This window comes from Podarcis gaigeae (genome assembly GCF_964106915.1).
Source record: "Podarcis gaigeae genome assembly, chromosome: 5".
In the NCBI taxonomy this organism is placed as follows: Eukaryota; Metazoa; Chordata; class Lepidosauria; order Squamata; family Lacertidae; genus Podarcis; species Podarcis gaigeae.
The window spans coordinates 72,345,620-72,369,682 of record NC_139681.1 but is presented as its reverse complement, the minus strand read 5'-3'; the positions used below and the strand labels follow the sequence as shown (position 1 = coordinate 72,369,682).

General features: G+C 42.6%; 1 protein-coding gene and 1 pseudogene across 5 annotated transcripts in view; both read right to left on the bottom strand.

Moving 5' to 3' along the window:
* Positions 1 to 11,095, bottom strand: part of RHBDD1 (rhomboid domain containing 1) — a 28,565-nt gene extending 17,470 nt beyond the window's left edge. Inside the window, exons 1-4 of one of the 4 annotated variants that reach the window (XM_083742175.1) lie at positions 10,886 to 10,989; positions 8,854 to 8,921; positions 2,656 to 3,129; positions 1,944 to 2,076 (exon numbers count right to left, since the gene is read on the bottom strand). In XM_083742175.1, coding sequence (XP_083598301.1) covers positions 1,944 to 2,076; positions 2,656 to 3,088 — 566 coding nt within the window. In that variant the 5' untranslated portion in view covers positions 3,089 to 3,129; positions 8,854 to 8,921; positions 10,886 to 10,989. Of the gene's footprint in view, positions 1 to 1,943; positions 2,077 to 2,655; positions 3,130 to 8,853; positions 8,922 to 10,885 lie in introns of all 4 variants that reach the window. The other 3 variants (XM_083742172.1, XM_083742174.1, XM_083742173.1) reach the window with 3 other exon arrangements.
* Positions 11,096 to 20,652: 9,557 nt separating this feature from the next.
* LOC310846086 (WD repeat-containing protein 5 pseudogene) lies at positions 20,653 to 22,504 on the bottom strand (annotated as a pseudogene). Its single transcript has one exon. The product of its transcript is annotated as a WD repeat-containing protein 5 pseudogene (transcript).
* Between the last annotated feature and the right edge of the window lie 1,559 nt (positions 22,505 to 24,063).

The window sequence follows — 24,063 nt, the reverse complement described above, 5'->3', positions numbered from 1 at the left end:
GTGGTGGTTCTCCAGTTAGCATCATTCAGAACCTTTTATTCACTCATGACAGAAAGCAGGGGAAAGAAGGAACCCTATGTGGCACCAAGAAAATACCCATTTCCTGCACAGTATTGTATATCTCTTAGAATTAATTAAAACATTCTAGTCCTTCAACATACAACAGAAGAAACTGTTTCCAAAACACCTCTTGCTAAAAAGCATTGCTACACTATAGAAAAATGATACCAACTGCATTCCTTACTTGATATTCTGAATACATGAGACTGTTATCAGCAGTTGTCATGGAATCAGCCATCACGGATTATTGCATCTTATCCTATCAGGCTATTACCTAACAATGACAGACATTGTTCTTTGTACAGGGTAGGTAACAACAATTTCCAAACAAATTAAGGTGACTCTAATCAGTAAAGCTTGCAGATAAAATTAAAATCCAAGCAAATACCCTAATCCTGGCAATGAAAGCCACCCCTACAAGATCTTATAGCACTTCTTGGAGATTCTCAGGTTCAAAAGCCAAGTCAACTCTTCCAGTGGGGTATGAATCTTCTGATTTGGAGGCAGCCAACATGAACACACTTACCAGTTACTGTATATTATACTGGCATAACAAAAAGCAGGCAAAGATTAAGCAGGAAAAGAACGTGTTAAAACGTTTGCCCAGTAAAACGTTTGCCCCTAAGAGCTGGATTTAGCAGCTCTCAGAATAAAAAAATCTATAAACAAAGAGATTGCCACTCTTATATTAAACATTTGACCAGTGATTTTGCCTACACTGGAATAGAAGAGGATGATGGTTGGCACATCCCATTCTGAGCACTTGTTGATACAGCAAGCCTCAAGGGGATAATAAAAGTTTATGTGCACTTGCAATTCAACACATTAATAATGGTAGCCATCTTCTAAAGTGGAGAGGAAAATGAATTCTTACTTAAGTAAGTGAATTTGTAACTACAGTAAGGGAACTGTATATGATGGGTATGATGCATTAGTTCACACATAGTGGCAAGACAGAAGAATGAGTGGGAGGGTAGAGGGAGTTGGGAAAGAAACTGAGTGAAGAGCAGGTGTAATTTGAGAAGGGAGAGTCAAGGAGGCCAAAAATGAGTTGGGGGCGGGAGAGTTGACAAAAAAGAACCTTTGTGGGGAAAGGAAACAAACACACCCCTTGAATTGGAGAGGGATAGAAACCTTTCCTACTCTATTTTTCAGCTCAATTTTTAAGTTTAAGATGAATTTCTGCACCCTGGCTGCTTATTTTTCCAAAAAAGACCCAACAACCCAGTTTAGGTTTGTGATTATTTTAAAATTGATATGTTCTAAGCAGTAAGAAAGGATAGAAAAGAAGCATGAAAAAGAAAGCCTGCTTAAATCAAAACAATCTGCTTGGATTAAAAAAACAACACCACTTCAATGTTTGGAAGGAGTAAGTCACATAAACCAGAAAGTATAGAATATGTGGCAAGAAGGAGGGTGAAACACTGTTAAAACTGATGTTAAGAGTAGGGTGCTCTGAATCAGGAAGCAAGCACTGCGAACTAGCAGAACTACAATGGGCATAAACGAGACATGATTATCAGTGATGTGCTAAATGTAGTTCCTATGCTAATCTATGCCTAATCTATGTCTCAAAAACTCACTTACAAATTGTAAATGTCATTAAAAGCTCAAAGGTACAATAAAAATTGATTCCTATGCATATTTTATCATAAAAATATGCTGTTTTACTTTATTGTAAACAGCCCTATTTCTTTGAAATGAAAGAAATACATTTTCCTCCCCAGAAAGCTTCTCTGTATATGCCATTTGAACATGTTCCCCAGTTTTCTTATAAAAACATACAATCCAGAAGGGATGCAGGCTTTACTCTATTCGTAATGACATCCATATACATATATAATTATTTAACACAAGTTGTAGATAAGTCACAGGATACTTACCCAGGATTCAGTAAGTGAATTGCTACAAGTTCCAACCAACAAGCATATTTATTGGATATAATAAATCCCATGACGTTGCTTGATCCACCTGGGTGATAGTAGTTGTTAAGAACTTTCAAAGCAAATAATACTCCTGAATCAAAATGAAGCAGAAAAACATATTAAGAGAAATTCTCATGTAATATGAAAAACAAAGAACATAGAAGTTTTGCTGTTCTTAAAAGGCTTCCGTGCTCCATTAAGTGTCTTTGTTCACACTTCAAACAGATGAAAAGACAAACACGACTTTCTGCAAAATAATTTATTTCGGTATGGGTTGTAGCGGCATATAAATATGAAAATCTAGCTGCATGTGCATTTAATGATTTTATTTTGAGTTGTCATTTAAAAAGAAAATACGAGGAAGTACATCAACACAAGAATCTGGTTATGTCCTTCAAGATTATTTAAATTTAGGGCGCAATCCTAAGACTGCATCTGTTGGGATGATTGGGGAAAATGCATCATAAGCATGCCCACAAAACAGAATGAAGCTAACAAAATCAGTTATGTAACTGAAAATTAGTATGTTCATAAGTACCTTGTGCTCATCATGCCCTTCAAGAAGATGATTTTAACTCCAACTCATAAATGCAAAGTATGATCCTTCTTTAGAAAAACTAGCATTTCCAGTAAAAAATATTATCTTGTGAAAAAGCAGTGGATATATTACCTGAAAAGCCAACAGCACAACTCTGTTTGTATGAAGGAACACCCAGAAGTTCTGCAAGAGCAAGTTCCAGAAGCATGTACACAACTCCAATTAGCAGAGAAAATATTGTAATGATATATCCAAACCAAAAACTTCCAAGCCTCCTCTCCAACTTAATTCCTTTCCAAAGCAGGGAGACCATATTAAAATATAGATGCCAATCATCCACATGGTGAAATGGTGAAAGATACAAACGATGCCAATCTCTTCTGTAAAGACACTCGGTGACACTGATGCATGTTTTGTCCAGTCGTTTCACGGGTTGTAAAAAGAGAAAAACGTTTGCTGCCAAAGCGGCAAGTGTCACAGGTGGAATGTTAGAAACTCCAACTTGGAAAATCTGAGAAAGTAGCAGAAATAGTCCAATATTTGAACCTTTCTGTCTTCGGTGCATAATCACTTCTTTTACTCAAAGATACTGCCACTTGAATACTGCTGAAATCCAAATATAGAAATGGAAGAATAGTAATATGTTTGCAATAATTATAATCAATAACAAAACTTTAAACAGGAAGTTCATACTGGTTTTCTTGTATACAACTCACAGCAATGGAGACAGGTTTTTATAAAACCACTAAATGTCTGTGGGGCAGGGGAATAAATTGGTAGTGGCTAATGTCATCTAAGAAAAAAAGTTCAGCTTCTTAAGTATGGCCCATATAAGAGAAGTCAGGGGTATAAGCAGCACAAGAAGAGCACCTGCAGTTCTGTAGGAAAAGTGTATTTTACCCCAGTAAAATAGAGGTGGGAAAACCTTTCTAGCCCAAGCAATAAATGTTCATTTGTTCACACATCCCTCTGTATTCTCAATCTATGGAAGCAAGGAGCATTATCAGAATTCAATGAAACACTGCAGGGAAGCAAAAATATTAAGGAGGGTGCAAAATTGGGCTGCGAAGGAGGGGATGTGGCTGGGGTGGAGGCGCAGCCTGCTGAGAGACCCAAGAGGCAGATGGAGCCGCCTGTAGGGCAACATTTGGCCCTCAGGTCTTAGGTTCCCTATCAATGCAGTAAAGCAATGAACAGTTCCTCTTAATTGTCTGCAATATTTATAAATTTTATAGAGTTGTAAGTTCTTTCAGTCAATAAATTATTACATTTCCATATGGCTAAAATGCTATTTCTAAACAAAGGATAGCACTTTGTTTTCCGATAACACACACACATTTAAGCAAGGATCTTATAAGAGGCATTCCCCCTGTGTGAGAGAGAGGGGAAGAGGACTCTTTGGAGATGGCATTTAAAGAGAAAGAGAAAGAGAAAGAGAAAGAAGAGATTGTTTGTATAAGTATGCTGCCTAACTGGAGAAACTTCCTCAATTAATAAACATATCTTTAATAAATTAATATAACAGTCTTAGGAAGAGGTTATGATGACTTAACTGAAGTTTGTCAGCTCATAGGATATTTAAAACACAAAAATATTAAAGCTGTAATGTTTAATGGATTAATCTGTTATATATTCTTTGGAATAAACATGCAAATAATCGAGTGGCATGAATTAAGAAACTTGATTTGATTTTAACTTTACCACTGAAATCATTGATACTTGTTTATCAATAGTCCCATTTTGGCTAAATAGCTGTCATAACTTGGTATCCTAGTTCACTATCAGTATGTGATACTAAAGGTTGCATGCAAAAGAACATATTAAGAATCTTGGTGCCAAAATACACTAGAAAGAAAGAAAGAAAGAAAGAAAGAAAGAAAGAAAGGCAGATTTGATGCAAAGTAGTGGGATAATAATAATAATAAATTTTTATTTATACCCCACACATCTCGCTGAGTTTCCCCAGCCACTCTGGGCGTCTCCCAATCGAGGGCTAAAAACAATACAGCGTTAAATATTAAAAACTTCCCTAAACAGGGCTGCCTTCAGATGTCTTTTAAAGATAAGATAGCTGCTTATTTCCTTCACATCTGAAGGGAGGGCGTAGCACACGGTGGGTGCCACTACCGAGAAGGCCCTCTGTCTGGTTCCCTGTAACCTTACTTCTCGCAATGAGGGAACCGCCTGAAGGCCCTCGGCGCTGGATCTCAATTAATGTTCTTGCCCCCACTTAACATTTCTCTGTTCCAAACACTGGCATCGAGGATTGTAGCCTTTATCCCCCTACCCACAGGGTTCAAAACACAGGTAAGTATGCATTCTGATTGTGAAGTAGCGGGGAGGGGGAGAGGGAGGGGAGAAAAAAGTACAGATGAGAAGGCTATTTAGAGTGCAGAAGCAGCAGGGAAAGGTTTACCCCAGGTTACTTGTCTACCCCAAATTTTCCCCTCCCAAAACTGCTTTTCTATACAAAGTCCCACATCAGGGCTCGGTTTCACACATTTGCACATTAGTTCTTGTAATGAATTGAAGCTAGAAACCAAAACAGTTATTCTGGAACACCTCTCTGGTGTTTTTGGAATGCAATGTATTGTCAACATAACATTTCCAGCTACTTAAAACATTCTTCTTTCAACCTCTGCTTTGCTTATTAAAAGGCTAATGAAGTTTTAGACAATGCAGGATTTATTCTGTTTCCTACAATGATTTCCAAAACATGCCAAAGCTTTCAAAATGTACATACTTACAGAATAATCTTCAAGTGGATGTTTGTCTTTAACTTAAAACTGCCACGTGCCTACATTTTTGTCACCTACACAAGATAAATGTCTGCAACTACATATTCTAGGAATTTTATTGTTCTGCATAAGCTAATGAAAGATGCATGTTTAAAACTGAACAACAGTACTCCCATTTTCTTTGGTTAAAAAGTTTGTGTGTGTGTGTGTGTGTGTGTTAGGACGCTGAAGAATCATGCACAAAGAAAAATAGCAAAGTAATATAAGAAAGCAAAACAAGATTTTCATGGTGCACCATCTTGAGCTCCTAGAAGAAAAAGATGGGATATAAATGCAGTAAACAGGAATAAGAATTAATAAAAAATAAATGTAAACTAAATAATTAACAAAGAGGTGCTCCATGGAGGGATGCTGGAGAATTCTAGCAAAAACAGAAACTGGAGTGGAAACTGCTGATGCTTGCTTATGCATTCCATGTCTGGAATGGAAAGGAGTCCAGTGGTTGCAGTTGGTATTCACTGTTGTTGCTTTCAGGCCATAAATTATATGCAGTTGATTACATTTCCCACATTGTGTTTTCCTTTGGTTGGGCATTGCTTGTGTTTTTTTGTTTTTTAAACATAAGTTGCTTTTAGCCTTTTAATAATAAATAATATTTAACAATAATAAAAGAAAGCAAATCAAGTGTAGAAAAACAACTCATGTGCACAACATAAAAATGAAACCAGATTACACGTGCAACTCCATCTCCATCGTCTGCATGTTTACCTGGAAGTTCCACTACATTCAACCCAATATCTGCACTAGACCAAGGCCATAAGACACAATCCTAAACAAACTTACATGGAACTAAATGAATTTAGGACTGGTTTTCAGTAGCACAACACTAATCAAAGCTATACTAACAATTTAAGAGTGTTTCATGGCTTATACAATCCACAGCAGAAAAGAATGGGATTACATTTGTAATCTATTCATTGGGTGTGTTCAGATGTAATGCCACACTGAGCCTCAGGCTCAACCATTTCCCCTCTGGTTTGGCTGCAAGGAGTTCAGAAGCTTTCGTTTCTGGTTTGAATTAACCACAGTTTAGCATTACATTCAAACTGTGATTATTCTGAAGTATGTGTTGTTGAAAGAAAAGACCTTCATCAATCATAGTTTGAAGCTTCCTTGTAGTTTCAAACAAACCATAGCTAAAACTAACTATAGTTTAGTGTTAGATGCAACCTTTAATTGTGGTTAATCAAAAACTCACTGTGACGACCAAACACAGATGTTGCTTTTAAGGCAATACATTAATATTCAGCCCTCATGTGGTGCAATGGGTCAGTGCATCTGACAGTTAACAAAAAGGTTGGTGGTTTGAGTCTACCCAGGGACAGCTGTGGGAAGGATTCCTGCACTGCAAAGGGTTGGACTGGATGATCCTTGGGGTTCCTTCCAACTCTATGATTCTAACAGTGCAATTATATACATATCTACTTATAAGTAAAGGGACGCGGGTGGTGCTGTGGGTTAAACCACAGAGCCTAGGACTTGCCGATCAGAAGGTCAGTGGTTCAAATCCCCGCAACGGGGTGAGGTCCCTGCTCCTGCCAACCTAGCAGTTCGAAACCACAAAGTGCAAGTAGATAAATAGGTACCACTCCGGCAGGAAGGTAAACGGCGTTTCCGTGCGCTGCTCTGGTTCGCCAGAAGCGGCTTAGTCATGCTGGCCACATGACCCGGAAGCTGTACGCCGGCTCCCTCGGCCAATAAAGCGAGATGAGCGCCGCAACCCCAGAGTCGGTCAAGACTGGACCTAATGGTCAGGGGTCCCTTTACCTTACTTATAAGTAAGTCTCATTGAGTTCAACTAGGTATATCTTCAGGTTAGTGGGTATAAGATTGCATAGAATCAGAGTTGGAGGGGAACCTAAGGGTCAACTAGTCCAACACCCTGAAATGCAGGAATCTCAACTAAAGTACCCACGACAGAAGGCCATCCAACCTTTGCTTCCAAACTTCCGAGGAAGGAGAGTTCACCACCTCTTGATGGGAGTCTCTTCCACAGTCAGTTGCTCACAAGTATATCATGGGGGACTTTGTCAAAAGCCTTACTGAAATCAAGACGCACTATGTCCACGGCATTTTTTATTCACCAAGCTTGTAATTGCAATATAACTGGATAATGTCATGTTGGGTCAAATTCCAGAAACTTTTTAAAAAGTGCCTCTCCACACTAGTAGTTTGGAAGAGCTACAACATCTGATCCTAAAGACACAGAGCTATGGAATGATAAGTATTATGCAGGCATTTAGGATCTGTGAAGTAGCTTGACATTTTTTCCAACTCCATTTCCTTTTATCTTAGACTTTTCATGAATAATGCTGTTTGATAGCTTGTTAAGACTCACTTGCTTTTCAGAACCATGCATGTCATAACTTGCAATGGAAAAGCAATGAGGTAGTTCAAAAGAAATCTTCCAAGGTAAATTATGTAAATAATTTGTAAGCATATTTTTGCTTCCAGGAGCTGAATCACACAGGGTAAAATTCATTTCAGCTGAATACTGAATATTAAATATAAAACAAGGGTCATTTTCTTAAGCAAGTTCTTGCAATTTTCTCGGCACTTGAGGGCTCACTTTTAAATGACAGATCTGCTTGTACCAGGATGCAGTCATTAAGAGACTCGCTTTAATCATCTTAGTGCCTAGGTCCATTAAGATCAAATTTCTATTGGACCATATATACTGGTGATATCAGTATATATTACTGTCATAATTTTATCTAGCCACTACTTGTAATGTACCAGGGTGTAAGTCACATAAGCAGAACTTATGACTGGCATTACACATGATGTGTAAAAGGTAGTCAAAGGTCTTATTTGTAACAAATTACATCACACTTACAGCATACAGTGGTGCCTCGCAAGACGAAATTAATCCGTTCCATGAGGCTCTTCGTATAGCGTATTTTTCGTCTGGCGAAGCAAGCCCATTGACAGCTTAGCGGATTAGCGCTATTAGCGGTTTAGCAGCTTTTAGCGATCAGCTGTTAAGCGGCTTATCAGTGGATCAGCTGATAAGCGGCTTAGCGGCTTAGGAAAAGGGGGGAAAGGGAAAAAAACCTGCAGGAACTTGCAAGACATTTTCATCTTGCGAAGCAAGCCCATAGGGAAATTTGTTTTGCGAAGCGCCTCCAAAACGGAAAACCCTTTCGTCTAGCGGGTTTTCCGTCTTGCGAGGAGTTCGTCTTGCGGGGCACCACTGTATATGCTAGTAACTAATTACTGTACCTGAACTTAGTAACTAAGCACAACTGCAACATCACTTCAGAAAATGCTACTGCAACAATAGCTGTGGGCAGTGTGTAACTTAAAAGTTATCCAAAAAGGTTCTTATGTTTTTCTAACTTAAAACAGGCAAATTAATATGGTACAAATCTGGCATATTTTGAAAATGCCTGGCAGATTTGAAGAATATAAACAGGATACAGGTTATCACATTGAAAACAGAGTAAGATTCTTCACTGGCAACAGAAAGGCACTTTGCTACTTTCACCTGCTATAGGATTGCAGTAGAGCAATAAGCAATGTAAATGCATACATTTGACATTAATTTGATCAAGAAATAATGGCAATCTCAACCTGACAGAAGCAGTAAATTCCATGTACCTAGAATGGAGGAAAGAATGAATGAATGGGAGAGATCAGTAACATTAATATGGAGAATATTAATACCTAGCCTTTCACCACTATCTTGGCTACAAATGTTAGCATAAACTTGATTACGTATGTTGCACCTGGGGTTATTAATGACTTCTCATCTTTTTGTGGGGAGGCAGAGAAATGGATGACAGATCTCTCCACAACAACGCTAATGAAGAGGTATATGGACCAAAGTACACGTGACACCAGAGATATGTGAATATTAATCCCCTTATCCCCCACCTTTTACAATGAAGAGTCTGTCAGTGGGCTGAGAGGAGTGTGAATTAGGGCTTACCCACTTTTCTTTCCTCTGCACTTTCCAAGCACGGTCCCTGCTTTAAAGCTCCATGTGCTCTTTCTGTTTGCTCTAGCGCTTTCCTCATGAAACCCATTCTTTACCGCTGAATCAGAGTAAGTGGCAATCCATGGAAAACCTGAATTGCTGTTTGTTGCGCTTCAGCTATAGAGTGGGTTTTCACAGGGAAAGCTCGGGGGGGGGGGGGAAGAGTTATTGGACACAGAGCTTTAAAGTGCAGGCCTATGCCTGGAATGCTAAGTGTGGATAAGGCCTATGATAGGCTATGATACTGGAAGACTGGCTAACTCATTTTCCCCATACAATTTTCTCAATGTGAAGCACCACCCAACATGGTAAATGTCCAATGCCCATGTGATAAGAGGAGTATGCTATTGAGTGCAACAATGATAACCAAAACAGCATAAACACAGAGCAAATCCAGGCACTTATGCTACAATAGTACTGAAAATCAAATTTAAGTACTGTAGTGGCAAGTAGAGGAAGAGTGAAGGGCCAGGAAAGGAGTTTGTGCTACTAATTTAACATCCCATTGTAAGAAACTAATGCCAAATATTAGGCTCTCTTTGTTGAAAGCTGTCAGGTTTCTATAGTACAACAGTGTTTCTGGCAGGTTGTTTAAATCTTAAGTATTGTTTGCTTAGCCCTGACCACATACCTTTATTTATTATAATTTATTACTTGTGGAGTGTTTTCCACTGGGAGAGTAGCCTGGCACTATCATTCTCTGCCTTTGGAAGCAAAAATCATTTTTATTTACCCAGGCCTTTGATTCTTAATTTGGAGACTAACTGGTTATGCTGGTAGCCTTGTTTGTGCTCACCCTTTAGTGGGGTGGGCAAGATTTATCATTTTCAGATATGGATAAGATTTTTTGGCTGTTTGTTGCTGTTTTTACCTCTGGTCATCATGGGGGGGGGGTTGCCTTCACTCTTCTTTTTTAAGCTTTGAAGCATTTGGCACCCAAAGCAGCAAATAAATACAGCCAACAAAGATGGGCTACTATTGCTCACGATTAACCTTGAGCTGTTTCAGAAGGGCCACTGGACCTTTCTATTTGGGCAAACTTGTGGACGAAAGCGTTTGAGGCAAGGGGTTGGGTGAGGTGTTTTTTGTTTCGGACGCCTTCCAGACATGGCCAAACTTGGCCCTCCAGCTGTTTTGGGACTACAATTCCCATCATCCCTGACCACTGGTCCTGTTAGCTATGGATGGTGGGAGCTGTAGTCCCTAAACAGCTGGAGGGCCAAGTTTGGCCTTGCCTGCCTTAAAACAGAGAAAGCAGGGCGAAGTAAGCAAGGCAGGTGGACCCAAGTGTACAGAAAAGCACGGAAGCGCCGCTCCTCCGACGCCACCATCTCACGGCCTCACAGCTAAGACACATTAGAGGACGGGGGGGCAGAACTGACGTGCCCCCCAGCTCCAAATTACGGACAAGACTGTGGGGGGGACACGTCTCCCGACTCCTCAGTCCGACGGCTCTACTTTCCCTTCAGGAGAGAGAGGGACAGGGAGGGAAGCGGCTCCCCACCGCCTCACACGCTCAGGTTAGGCTCCTGAGCGGGACCGTCGCAGCAATCAGGCGCTCCCCCTCCTCCCATAAAAAACTTACGTTCTGCGATCGAGCGCGCGGCTGCAGGCGGGAAAGAGCAGCCGCGCCGCCGCGCCACGTGACTCGCCCGAGGCCCAATCAGAGCCCAGGCAAAGCAGGAGGAAAGCACTGTGATGATTCATCACTATGCCCCGCCGCCTCCGCGGCGCCCCCGGAGCGCTTCCGCGTCGCGAAGGAGCATGCGCCCATGAGCGTCACGCGGGACTTGCCGCATAGCGCCCCCCCCCCCGCGTCTCCCTCAGTTGGCTGGAATAACTGGAAACGCCGGAAAGGGAGGGGCGGTTTCTTCAGCGCCGTCTGAAACGCGCCTTGACTCGGAAGCGGCGGCCAGACGCGCGCTTTGAGGGACAAAAACCTTTTTTTAAAAAAAGTGTTTCTGATCAGCTGGTGTGGATCACCACCGTTTTATTTGCCCTGCCGCCTTCCCTTAGTTCAGGCATGGCTAAAGTTGGCCCTCCAGATTTTTTTTTGGGGGGGGGGGACTACAATTCCCATCATCCCTGACCACTGGTCCTGTTAGCTAGGGATAATGGGACTTGTAGTCCCAAAAACCATCTGGAGGGGCAAGTTTGGCCATGCCTGCCTTAGTTAAAGCCATGCTTCCCCAAGGCGGCTTGCAACGAGAAAAGGTTTAAGTCATGAACAATAAACAAATCAAAAGGTACTCCAGCAAATTTTAACAATTCCCCATGTAAATTGTGATAAGATCTAAAGAAAATAAGGATACAGAAAAATTTATATGTATTGCAGGAAAAACAACAGCTGTTCAGCAGCTTCAGCTTTTGTAGCTGGAGTTAGTCAGGGCTCCACAGTGGTAGGAGCAGGTCTAGGATTCACAACCCAGGGAGCATCCGCCTCATCACCCCTTATTTGCCCTGTAGGAGATGCTGCCCTACCTGGTCCACCATCCTGTTCTCACAGGGGCCAGCTAGGTTCCTCTCTGGAAGGATGCACCTGTATGAGCCTGGTAGAATTTTAAGTCCTTCTAGGGATGTCTTTTCTCCCTATCCTGCCACCTTCCCAGGTGAGGGCAGGAAAGAGGACCTTCTTGATGGCTGCTCCCAGATAGCGAAAATCCCTACCGGGGAGACTTAGGCTGGCCTCTTTGCTTTTCTTTGCCCAGCAGGCAAGGACTTCTTTGTTCCAGCAAGCCTTTGGCCACTAACTGGTGGCTGTGGCAGGGTCTTATGAGGGCAAGTATTGTACGTGCATGTGTGTTACTTTCAATGTTTTGGTGCTGTGTTTTTAAATTGGGTTACTTCTTGTTGTTTTAATTATATTTGTTACGGCTAAAATCTGGGTGCGAGGCTGCTCTGCCACCCAGCTCATCGGACTAAGTCCGTGGGTCCCTGCAGAGGAAAAATGAGCTCAGCCGTAGACAGGAGCAAACTGCAGAAGATCCAAGTTTATTGCGCAACAGGTTCAAGGCGAGATTGAACAGTGAGAAAGGGGTGACATGAGTTTTTGAAACTCCCTCCATGTCCCAGAATACAGTGCAAAACACGTCATGAATACATTAAAGAGAGGTTTGGTTACACAGATTACATCATGAATATATTAAAGGGAGGTTGGGTTACACAGATTAACATATGGAGGAGGGAGGGGGGAATATGCAGAGCTGGAGATGAGAAAACAATGGTCCCAAATATGCATAGTCTGTCACCTGACATTGCCTGGAGGAAAGGCTGATCAGAGCCATTTGACAGGATTAGGGTCTTAACACCTTGCTGGAGGGATTATGCTGGACAGGGGAGGTGTGATGGAGTCCTAGGAGTCCTAGAGAAATTGAGGAAACTGGCACGTTGATTTTCTATGAATTTTATAGATTTTAGTCCCTTTTGACATTGACAATTGGAAATAAATTGATATATTGTAGCGAAGAAGAAGGTGAAGAAGACATGCCCCCCCCTTCCGTATCATATTGATTGTATGTTTTTAGCTGCATCTGTTTCAATTTATGTTGAGTGCTGCCTCGAGTCCTGAACTGGGAGAAATGCAGGATATAAAATTATTGTTGTTTAGTTGTGTCCGACTCTTCATGACCCAATTAGTTTTAAAATAATATAGGACATTTGAAAGCAGGAGCTGAGAACATGACACAGCCCACCTTTAATATCAGATGAAGAAGAAACTTGCTGAAGCACACTTTGTGGTGCCTTGTAGGGGAGGGGGAGAATATACAAGCCAGAGAAGGGAGCAGTGCTGCTGGCCTCTCTCTTACTTGCCCTCTCTAGTCACTGCAAGAAGGAAGGTTTTCGCCCATGGTGCTGACTTGGCAGAGAATGCTAGCAGCCGCCTCCACCCTCTTTCTGTGGGCAGAGGATTGTGGACCGAGGGAGCAAACACCTCATTCAATCAGAGTTGCTTATCTAAGCCCTGTCTGGGCAGCACAACAGTGGGCATTCAGCCCAGCAAACCAAATCCTGCCACGCCACTCAGAAAGAGATGAGGGAGAAGTGGCAGCAAGGACTAGGCAAGACATCTGCTGCTGCTGCTATTGTTGTTGTTGTTAACCTTCTAAACCACCATCTCAAGGTGATGTACACATAAAGATTATTAAGAAAACAAAAACAAATACATTTTAAAGACTAAAACTTGTGGTGAAAGACCCATTTATCCAGCTGGGAAAGCCTGTCAGAACAAAAGTGCTATCTTCCCTGTGCTAACTTCCCCTGGTCAGATGCTCTTTGGGCAGTAGGGCAGGAAAAGCTAAGCCCAGTAAAAGAGCCATCCAGAGGGAGGAAGCAAAAATAGGGGCACCATCTCTGCAGGCTCATTGCCATCTCTTTGGGTAGTATGGTGCTGGCAGAGTTGAATTCCTACCACTGCACAGCCCAGAAGAACTCTGGTGAGCAATAGATCAATCAACCAACTATTTATAATGAGCAAGCAACCATTAAAGCACAAAATATTTTTTAAAAAATACAAAATCACAACATCAGAAGAACAAAGGAAGCAGCAATCATAGTAGGGTTAAGTGATAGAGGAGTGAGAGACTGAGGTGCTGCATATTCTATGACCATCCCTTTCTTGCATTTCCCAGGGAGAGGAAGGACAAGCAAGCAGAGAGAAGTGAGAGAGCAGGTAGGAACAGCCACCACCTTCTTTCGAGCTGCTTCTGGACAGCGGCTTAATACTGTAAACAGGTTATTCAGACGTCACAAGGGGTAATTGGCTACAGAGTTTTTGTTTTCAATTCAGCAGATTTTTTCCCCTGAAAAGGGTAAAGCCAGATTAAATGACCGGGAGGGATCCAAACTGGCATCTTGATGCCAACAATGTTGGATGGGTGCTGCAAAACAAACAAAACACCTGCACACATGAGGAGCACTCACCCCAGAATAAAGGTCTATCCAGAAGTACCCTCGCTCATACTCCTCCTCACACTCCTCAGACTTAAGAGGGGCGTGCGTTCTAGAGGACTTAAAAAAAAACAAAAGCATGCTTAATGTACCGTGTAGTTTCACCTCAAGTTAATGCAAATATGATTATAGTCTGTAGAAGATGCAGCACGCCCTGGAAAAACATAGAGTGTAATTTGAGAGCAGCAGTCAGGGCAGGTGCCTGATGACAAATCTGCGTCAGGAACATAAGAGGATTGTTATTGTGCTTCAGTTACCTCAAGCCAGGGGGGGGGGGGGGGACCAAACCCTAAGAGTAGCAGTGGTACAAAAAATATCAGGGACGGTGCCGGAAAAGTCTACTGTGCATTTCTGAAAGGTTGAGATTTATCCCACGCGTTAAGATTTCTGGGTGGAAAAGAAGATACAGTCCTGCTAGTTGTCAGGCAGGAGTTGAGAGTCTCTTCTCCCTGCCCTCTGTTGCCCCCTATGCCTAGAATTGCCCAGAAGACTGATGTTTTTAAGACTGGCTCTGCTCCTGGGTCTTTAACAGCAGCCTGCTAGATAAGAGGTTTAACATATGAAGCTTTTCTGAACATATTTTCTGGATCAGGCCCTTGGTGCCCATGTAGCTTCTTCACAACAGTAGCTAACCAGATACCTCTGTGAAGAGCAAAAGCGCCCATTTCCATTCCAGGAAAAGCTTCAGATTGCTGTTAAAGGGCCAGGCACTGGGAGTAGACACCCAGCTGCAACACTTTCCTACCACAATAGGCATTTAGCAGTGGAGTGACTGGTCTAAGGCATTGAAAATTCCTTCCTAAAAACTAAGGGTATTGTTAGAGAGTGGGTCTTTTGTGCTGGACCTCAGATTTCCTTACCCCCCTTTTTTTAATAAAAAAAAAAGGCAGGTCAACTTTGACAGGTGGGTGAAACCACCTACCTGTCAATCATTATCTTTTTGCAGGGTTTGACTTCATGCTTAAGTTCCCCACGGGGAATTCACACAGCCAAGCCAGGTATGCATCTGTCTTCCTGAAACTTGGCAACATGTATGACATCAGATATGGGGCACGTGGATGTGTTTTGGGCAAGAATGCCTCATGGGCCAAATGGGGAATTCTGACAGGCCACATTTCGCCCACGGGGTGGAGGTTCCCCATCCCTAGTTTACAGAGTGGCTGGGCATGCTGCAAACTGGTGAAACCTAAGGTACCCACTGCCTTAATTTGCTCAAATCACTAAATTCATACCTACCACTGCTCCCCCAGAGGGTCAGGGGTACACAGTACCGGCATCTCTTTTTTTGTTGTTGTTAAAAAGTGTGACACTTACTGTAAGAACTTCATGATTACCGGCATCTATTTTTCTAGAAAAAAAGCACTGATACCTACACATATAAATTAGCATAGGGAAAGCTTATGAGAATTTAAGTCTTTTAGTGTGCACTCCTATGGGAGGGCATTCCAGGGGACACAGAATAGATCAAATCTATGACACTGAAGGGGACACGGGTGGCGCTGTGGGTTAAACCACAGAGCCTAGGACTTGCTGATCAGAAGGTCAGCGGTTTGAATCCCCGCGACGGGGTGAGCTCCTGTTGCTCGGTCCCTGCTCCTGCCAACCTAGCAGTTCAAAAGCACATCAAAGTGCAAGTAGATAAATAGGTACCGCTCCGGCGGGAAGGTAAACGGCGTTTCTGTGCGCTGCTCTGGTTCTCCAGAAGCGGCTTAGTCATGCTGGCCACATGATCTGGAAGCTGTACGCCGGCTTCCTCGGCCAATAAAGCGAGGTCAGCGCCGCAACCCCAGAGTTGGTCACGACTGGACCTAATGGTCAGGGGTCCCTTTACCTTTACCTATGACACTGAAGAGCTGCAAAACTGGAAAGGGAAATCCGGTGTCAGATTCCCCCTCCTCAATGCTGTGGAAACCTCCAGTGCCCAAGCCAACAATTGCTGGGTCCCTGCTTTTGCAGGGCTGGGGACTTCAGTAGGACCAAAAGAGGGTGTATCAAGGGAAGACCAAGAACACACACCCTCAAATCAATGGGTGATTTAGACCAGCTCTGTAGCTGGTTTTAATCTCATCCAGGCATTTCCACCCCATTTGCCCCAGAAGAATGTTTCTCCAGTTTAATGTCTGCCCTGCCTGGGAGAGGAGAGGATGCCAGGGCTTTAGATAAGGCCATTGAATCACCTTCAGTTTTTACCTGCTCTGCCTTAGTTTGGTTTAAAAACCTAGCAACACCTTTGTTAAAATGTATTTAAAAGGAGGCCTAAACTATTGGTTTCCATGATTTAGGAAATGCAATTGTGCTGCTAGGTGACCTACTAGATCCCTACCAACTTTGGTGCTTAGAATCTAAATAGGGATTCTTAATCCTTGCAATTATAACAAGAAACATGACAGTATGTCATTGTACCAAAAGGCACAGGAGGACAAGAAAAGCAAAAATAGAAAAATGATGTCTTCAGAGGAAAGGGAAATTTACTAATTTTGAACATGTGCAGCTGTGTTTGTGACTTCCTACCTACATATGATATAATGAAAAAACATTGCAGACAGCAATAGCACATTCATATAAGTGATAGACCTCATGCCAGGCACTGTAATTGCTATTTGCAAAAATCTTTTCATCGGCAACTGTACAAGACGTGATTGGATACTGCAAATTCTACTAGTTTATTGTATTTGGGGTTTTTTAAGTGTATTACATTTCTATGGTAAGTTGCCTTTCCGTATGTTATAATATATTATTCTATGTTGGGTATTTCTCCCTCCTCTCTGAATTTCTCCCTTCTGTTGTTATGAAAGTATGATATACAGTTTATCTAACAATTGTGTTTTACATTTTTCTCTATTAAAACAGAGCCAGTGGGCTACTGCCAGACCACCTGGCATGAGATTGTTCTTGCTTTCCTGCTTTTAATTAAAATCTTGGCTATGGTAGCTTATAGGAAATGTAGCTAAATTCAGGCTGGTAGTTTTGCAATGTTTTCTTGCCTCTTTTAAAGAGAAGCCACGGGATATCTGAACTCCTCTGGTCATCTATGCAGTAAACCTCCTCCTAAGACTGTATGCCTGTTGTTGAGCTTCCATTTGAGTTTTTAATGTTTTGTTTCCTACCGCATTGTTCCTAGCAGTCTCTGTGCAGTGTGCTTTGCCCTGCATGCTGCTCACACAGTACATTCATGCTCCCATCTCTTGATTATTGGACTGTTTATTGCACTTTGGAGTAGGCTTAGGATTTTTCTAAATCATGGCAATTTTTCGATTTTTATTTTTGCACAGCTGTGTCTTAGACAGTGTTATGTTTGCTGGGTTTGTAACACCTTTAAACGAGATTAATTGGGAAAGCTTTGCAGTGCAGAATTGCAAAACAGGTAGGAGTGTGACCAAGTCGGCTAATGGTGAAATGGGTCTCTTTTTGTGAAGAAGGATAAATTGGTGGATGTGCACATAATTAGATTTCATACAAGAGACACATTAAAAAAAAAAACTATAAGAAGGAGGGACATGAAAATTAATAGGATGAAATGTTTGTCCAGACAATTAGTACTAGAAGATCATTATCATAAAATTAGTACCAATTCTCTTAGCTTTCTGCACTATCTAAAGAAAGCAGAGATCTGTGCATATCTCACATGCTACTTACACAGATATATTGGCTGGTATAGAAATATAATATTTCAAAAAACTTTTTTTCGTACCCTATACAGTATAGTTCTATTGTATTGTTATGAGTTAGGAGGTGGGGTAGGCTGTATGCCTGACTCCTTTCTAATTTCTGGATCCAGCAAGGGTTTAATTTTTGGAATAGCAAGGCCAGCCTCTTGGTAATGACCCCTAAGTATGGGTCATTAGGGTAACAAAGGAAGTGGCTCTGTGCCAGAGGGGCAAATGGATGCCCCTCCCCCTCAACTCACTAGTGGTTAGAAGGACAAAAGTCAGAATGGAAGTGTGTGAGAGCTGGAGGCTAGAAGTAGATGGCAGGCAGGCGCATGTGAGGGAGAGACATGTTTGATTTCTGCTTCAGTCCAAGGCTTGTGGCTATGGGAGAAGCCAGACCTTCTAGGGGTGTTAATGCTGTGGGCCCCTTCATCCTAAGCTCATGTTGTATAAATAAACCATATATCATAAAGACACCACCATCTCTGCTGTCCCTCATTCCAAGGAAGCTGAATTCTGTGTAAGCGCCTGGAATCTTGCACTGCTCAGAGATTTGGGTGGTGTGCCATAGTATTAATACCAGGATGCTCTTCTGTAGAAAAGGTAATTAAAATCAGAGAATAGCTTGTAAAATGTATTTCTTGTATGTTCCAGGATAACTCCTATATGGGGATGTGGTGGCAAGTAGCTCAGAGGGTTTCTTGCCATTATAAAAATTATAAAAATCTATGGTGCAGCTCCATAGATCTTTGCTGAAGGAACACTGTGAATTGCAAAATTCTATTTTAAGGATGGTTATCATAGTTTCTTGTAACAAAAAGTTCAAAATAGGTAGATGGTTGGACAGTGTTCTCGAAGCTACCAGCATGAGTTTGACCAAACTGCGGGAGGCAGTGGAAGACAGGAGTGCCTGGCGTGCTCTGGTCCATGGGGTCACGAAGAGTCAGACACAACTAAACAACAACAAGAAGAACTGGGGTGGGGTAGGTTGCTTCCTCTAATAGTGAACACAGCTGGTGAGTATAGTCAAAGTGGGGTCACTGAGAAACAAGAAGAAACCAGCATGCTTGGAGGAAACCCAAGTTTTGTAAAAAGCCCTCCCCTCCAACAAACAGAAAAAAACAACAGGGCAAAAATTCCTCCTCACCTCCCAAAAAAACAGCCTAGTGTGACTGAGTATGTACAATGACCACAGAATGCTGGGAAGAAAGATGGAAAATCACAGGAGACTACCTTGAAGGATGCTTACTAGGTGAAGCCTGGAACAGGAGCAGTCTACGCTGTAACATTTTATTGCAGAACACACTAGTCACTGTCTGGTCTACAACCATGGCATGGTAATAACTGAGGTTTTGCACAGTTGTTGCTTTATATCTATGATAAATAATGATAATAAGCGTATCAGACCATTTTGAGAAATAAATATATGAATAGCAGTACTGTCTGCTAAATTTTAGTTGAAAGGAATGATGGCACATCCTTAAGAATCATGGTACAATGTGAATCATACAGCACACAGCCAGAATTGGATGTAAAGAAGTCTATTTTGTGTGGCGCACAATTTGGCTGTTTGTAGAAAAAGTTAGCCCTTGACCAAAGTATGTAATGGAATTTGTATGAAAAAAGTATTTTACCTTTCCAAAAACATCATGCAGCTTGGGATACAAGAGACACCATTCCTAGAAATGGGGTGGAGATAGAATGAAAAGACAAGAATTTGCCAAAGCAAGCAACTGGCATATTCTTCTTTTTTGAAAGAAAAAAAGAAAGAGTACTTGCTGGAATAGCAGAATAGCTTCGATATATATCCTTTAAGGTAGGCATATTATATTTTAAATCTCTCATTCTGCTAATGTTTAATTCATTCCTACTTTTCCTAGCCATTTATTCAATTAACTGAAATCAAAACCATTCCAGAAATAAACCTATGAGGAAAGTGCACATGGCCAGACAGGGAGCATTTCCCTTTATGATTATAACTTTTGCAACTCTTTCATGTAATTACATCATTTGTCTTCTTGCCATTCAACAGCAAACAGGAAGTTTTCTCCACCACAATCCAATTACCCCTGACTATACATTTCTAACTGAGGTCCGACATGCCCACATCATAACCTTCCTCTTTGATGTTCATGTTGCACTCAAAGGAAAATGAAAACTTGTGGTTATGGCACTGACTCAGAAATCCGGGTTCTTGCTTTGGATCTATCAAAAAGTTTCAGCATACTTTGGGCCAAATGATTCCCACCCACCCCAAATCCCACCTTTTTATTGTGCATATGGTAACCAGGTTTGATGTGTAAAATATTGATAAGTGCAGAGGAGAGGTAAGAAAGGATAGAAAAGGAAAGGAATATACCAATGTGGAAAAGGGGGGGGGGGTAGAATAAAGCCATACCATTAGCAAATACAAGCTCATACCATGAGGTTTCCAAGATAAAAAAGTGTGCTTTTTTGTTTTTTACACTGAAATAACTGTACAGAGTTTGTGAAATTTGCCAAAATAATTTTTTTAAAGTAAAAACAAAAAGCCACAAGCACGGACTTAGGAGGACAGAGGTTGAGCAGATAATTTGGGGTGGGGTGAAAAGCGTGAATACCTTTTACTGTCAAGGAGCATGATGAACAGGGTGCATTACACAGAAGGACAAAGAAAGGGTGGTTTAATCACAGGTTCTGGAAACTTGGATGGGTGGGAAATGAGAGGAGGCACAGGGCAAAAGAACACTTGTTTGGTCATGTTTAAAAAATTGCCTTTAGTAATGTGCCACCATGGCTCTTTTATTTAAAGTTTTATGTACTAGGGCCTACCTGCCTGGATCTTTTTTTTCTCTGTTTCTTCAAAAATGTTAACATATCCAGATTCTTTCTAAGTTTATGACTTGGCGGTGGTTGCTGTTAGGAGACAGAGTTGCCATCTTACTCTCCAAGGAGAGAATAGTTAATGGCTTCCCATTAGGAAAAGCCGCCAGTTCATCAAAGAAAACAGAACCTTTTTATTATCCCCCCCCCCAAAAAAAACCCCTGCATTTGCCCAGTTTGGAGACAAGTTCTTTGGGCCAAGACTAGGAGACATCATCTTCTCAAAAGTTGCTTTGTTTCCTGGCAAATGGGTCTTCAACAAACACAAAATACCCCTATGTTTTCCAGACACGCCCCCCCAGCAGTCTCTGAAGTGATGCTGAAAGCATTTTAACAGTCACTCTTCCAAAGTTTAATGGTTTTGTCGTTTTCTAGAGCTGCTGAGGCAATGATGTTCTCTGTTGGATGGCAGGCTGTAGAGATCACAACATCGGTATGCCCTTGCAGCTTCTGTACAGTCTCTTTCGTTTGGAGATTCCAAATGTAAACCAGGTTGTCCTCTGAACCAGACACGATCCACTTGCCACCAGTAACCGAGAAGTTGGCAAAGATGCAGTACTTCTCGTTCTTGTGGCCTGTGTAGGTCTTTAGGCACTTTCCTTTGCTGTAGTCCCAAAGCTTAAGAGTGTTGTCTAACGTTGCCGCTAGAATATATTTGCCATTGGGAGAGAACTTCACAAAAGACACAGGGGGATTGTCATCATCAATCAGTGTTTTCAAACACTGTCCTGATGCTGTATCCCAGATTCGGCAGAGGCCATCATAGCTGCTGGACACTATCAGGGAGCCATCACGGTTAAAATGCACCGCTGAAACCGGGTCAGAATGGGCTGGCAGGGTTTTTAGGCACTTCCCGGTTTTGACGTCCCATATCCTCACACTCTCATCAAACGATCCTGAGACGACGAGGTTGGACTGCGGGTTGAAATTGCAGCAGAAGACATAGTTGCTGTGCCCCTTCAGGGTTTTCAAGCATTTCCCCGAGCTCACATCCCAAATTTTGAGCGTTTTGTCATCTGAGGCCGATACAAGGAGGTTTGAATCAGATGACCAAGCGACATCAGAGATTCCCAGCTTGTGGCCAGATATGGTTCTCTCAAATTTGCCGTCATAGGCGCCCCAGATTTTTATAAGCTTATCGGCCGAAGAACTGGCCAGCCACTCCCCATGGGGACTGAATTTCACTGATGAGACAGCTTTGGTGTGTCCTGCCAGCGTGAACTTCAGGGCATAGTTTGGTTTTACAGGGGCAGGCTTGCTCTGATTGGTTGAAGAGGAGGGTGTCGATTGTGTTTTGGTTGATTCTGAATCTGGCTTCTTCTCTTGCGTTGCCATGGCTGTGGAAACTAGCACGCCAGGATCTGGCCACTTCACGGGATGGAAGTGCAAGCCAATTCAAAGGTGGGTGTCTCCTACAAGAGGGCTGGGGCAACTTCGGAGCTTCAAATTCTCCACTCAGCTGCCACCTTGGGGACCAGTCACTGCAGACAGAATAGGGAGGTGGGCGGAAAGAACCACGTACTCCACTTTCAGCTTCCTTAAGGCGCGGCTAGAGGCTTCGGTTTCGCCGCCGCCGCCGCCATTGCCTCCAACTCAGCGCTCGGCGGGAGAAGCAGCGGCTGCAGCTCTCGCTTGAGGAGGAGGGGATACCCAGGGCCTCGCGCAGGCGCACTGAACAAACCCGGCTGGGAAAAAGCGACGCACCACTCACGGCACCCGCGCTCGCTTGCAGCTTGAGGAAAAGCAACGGCAGCAGCGGCGGCGGCGGCGGCCCAAGCGCATGCGCTGTGCGCACCTACCACGGGCTGCCCGCCAAATGATTTAATCTCTGTGTCTCAATTTCCTTTTGTTTGAGATGTGAATAATACTTCCGAAGCATTAGGTGCTGGGAGGACAATCAGTTAATACTCTGTTCAGTTGACTATGACAGTGGAGTGCAGAATTGCAGAGAACTCTCCATTTCTCTCTCAACTGAACACAAGCAACTCCCCCTTGCTGTTTCAGTGCTTTTCAAACTGTGAGGTCCCCTAAGGGAAACATAACACGTTGCCAGGGAGAGACATACATTCCTTCCTATCCCTTCTCAGTGTGTATTTTTCATTGCACCAGGAGGCAAAGAGCTAACGCATCTCACTCCTTCTCAATTAGTGCCCCACCTCATCTCCAGGCACTATAGTTCCAGCCCAAGCATCTTTCAGAAACATTGTAAGGCCTTTATATTTTAAGTGAACAATTGCAGTGTTTTGAACCAGTCGTGTGCTGTTTAGGAGCACTTGGGACCCAGCCATTGAGTTGCTGGCTTCAAAGTCAATTCTCTTCAAAGTAGACGACTCTTTCGAGTAGTCAGTGGGGCTATTTTTGAGCAAGTTCATTCAAAATCAGTGCCTTATTTTTCTGTACTGTTCTGCCAGCGTTATTGGCCCCTTTTCTATGAAGGTGGTTGGATTAGATGGCCTTTAGGTGGCCAGCATTTCACAATCCATAAAACATAGATAGCCAGCATTTCATAATCCATAAAAACATAATTAACTAGTTTGATTGTTTGCATAGCCTTAACCCATGGGTAGGCAAACTAAGGCCCAGGGGCTGGATCTAGCCCAATCACCTTCTAAATGTGGGGCCTGCCTGGTGTTTTTACATGAGTAGAATGTGTGCTTTTATTTAAAATGCATCTCTGGGTTATTTGTGGGGCATAGGAATTCGTTCATTCCCCCCCCCCAAAAAAAATATAGTCTGGCCCCCCACAAGGTCTGAGGAACAGTGGACCGGCCCCCTGCTGAAAAAGTTTGCTGACCCCTGCCTTAACCCGAGGGTTTAGTGTAGGTTACATATAAATCAACCACCAGGTGTGTGGCAAAAAAAGAGAAGAGCCCATTACCCTCAAAGAATGTCACACCCAGTCAAGAACTCTCCTGTGAGGAAAGGTTACAGTATTGGGGTTGCTGTTGTTGTTTTTAGTTTAGAGAAAATGTGAGTAAGAGGAGACATAAGAGAGGTGCATACAATTATGGATGGCAATTATGCATAAAGCAGATAGTCCTAACTCCAGAATTTGTGGGCACGCAATGAAGCTGAATGTTTGAAGATTCAGGACAGACAAAAGGCAGCGCTTTCCCCCACTGTAAAGGTAAAGGTACCCCTGCCCGTACAGGCCAGTCGTGTCCGACTCTAGGGTTGCGTGCTCATCTCGCTCTAGAGGCCGTGAGCCGGCGCCGTCCGAAGACACTTCCGGGTCACGTGGCCAGCGTGACGAAGCTGCAGCTGGCGAGCCAGCACCAGCGCAGCACACGGAAACGCCGTTTAC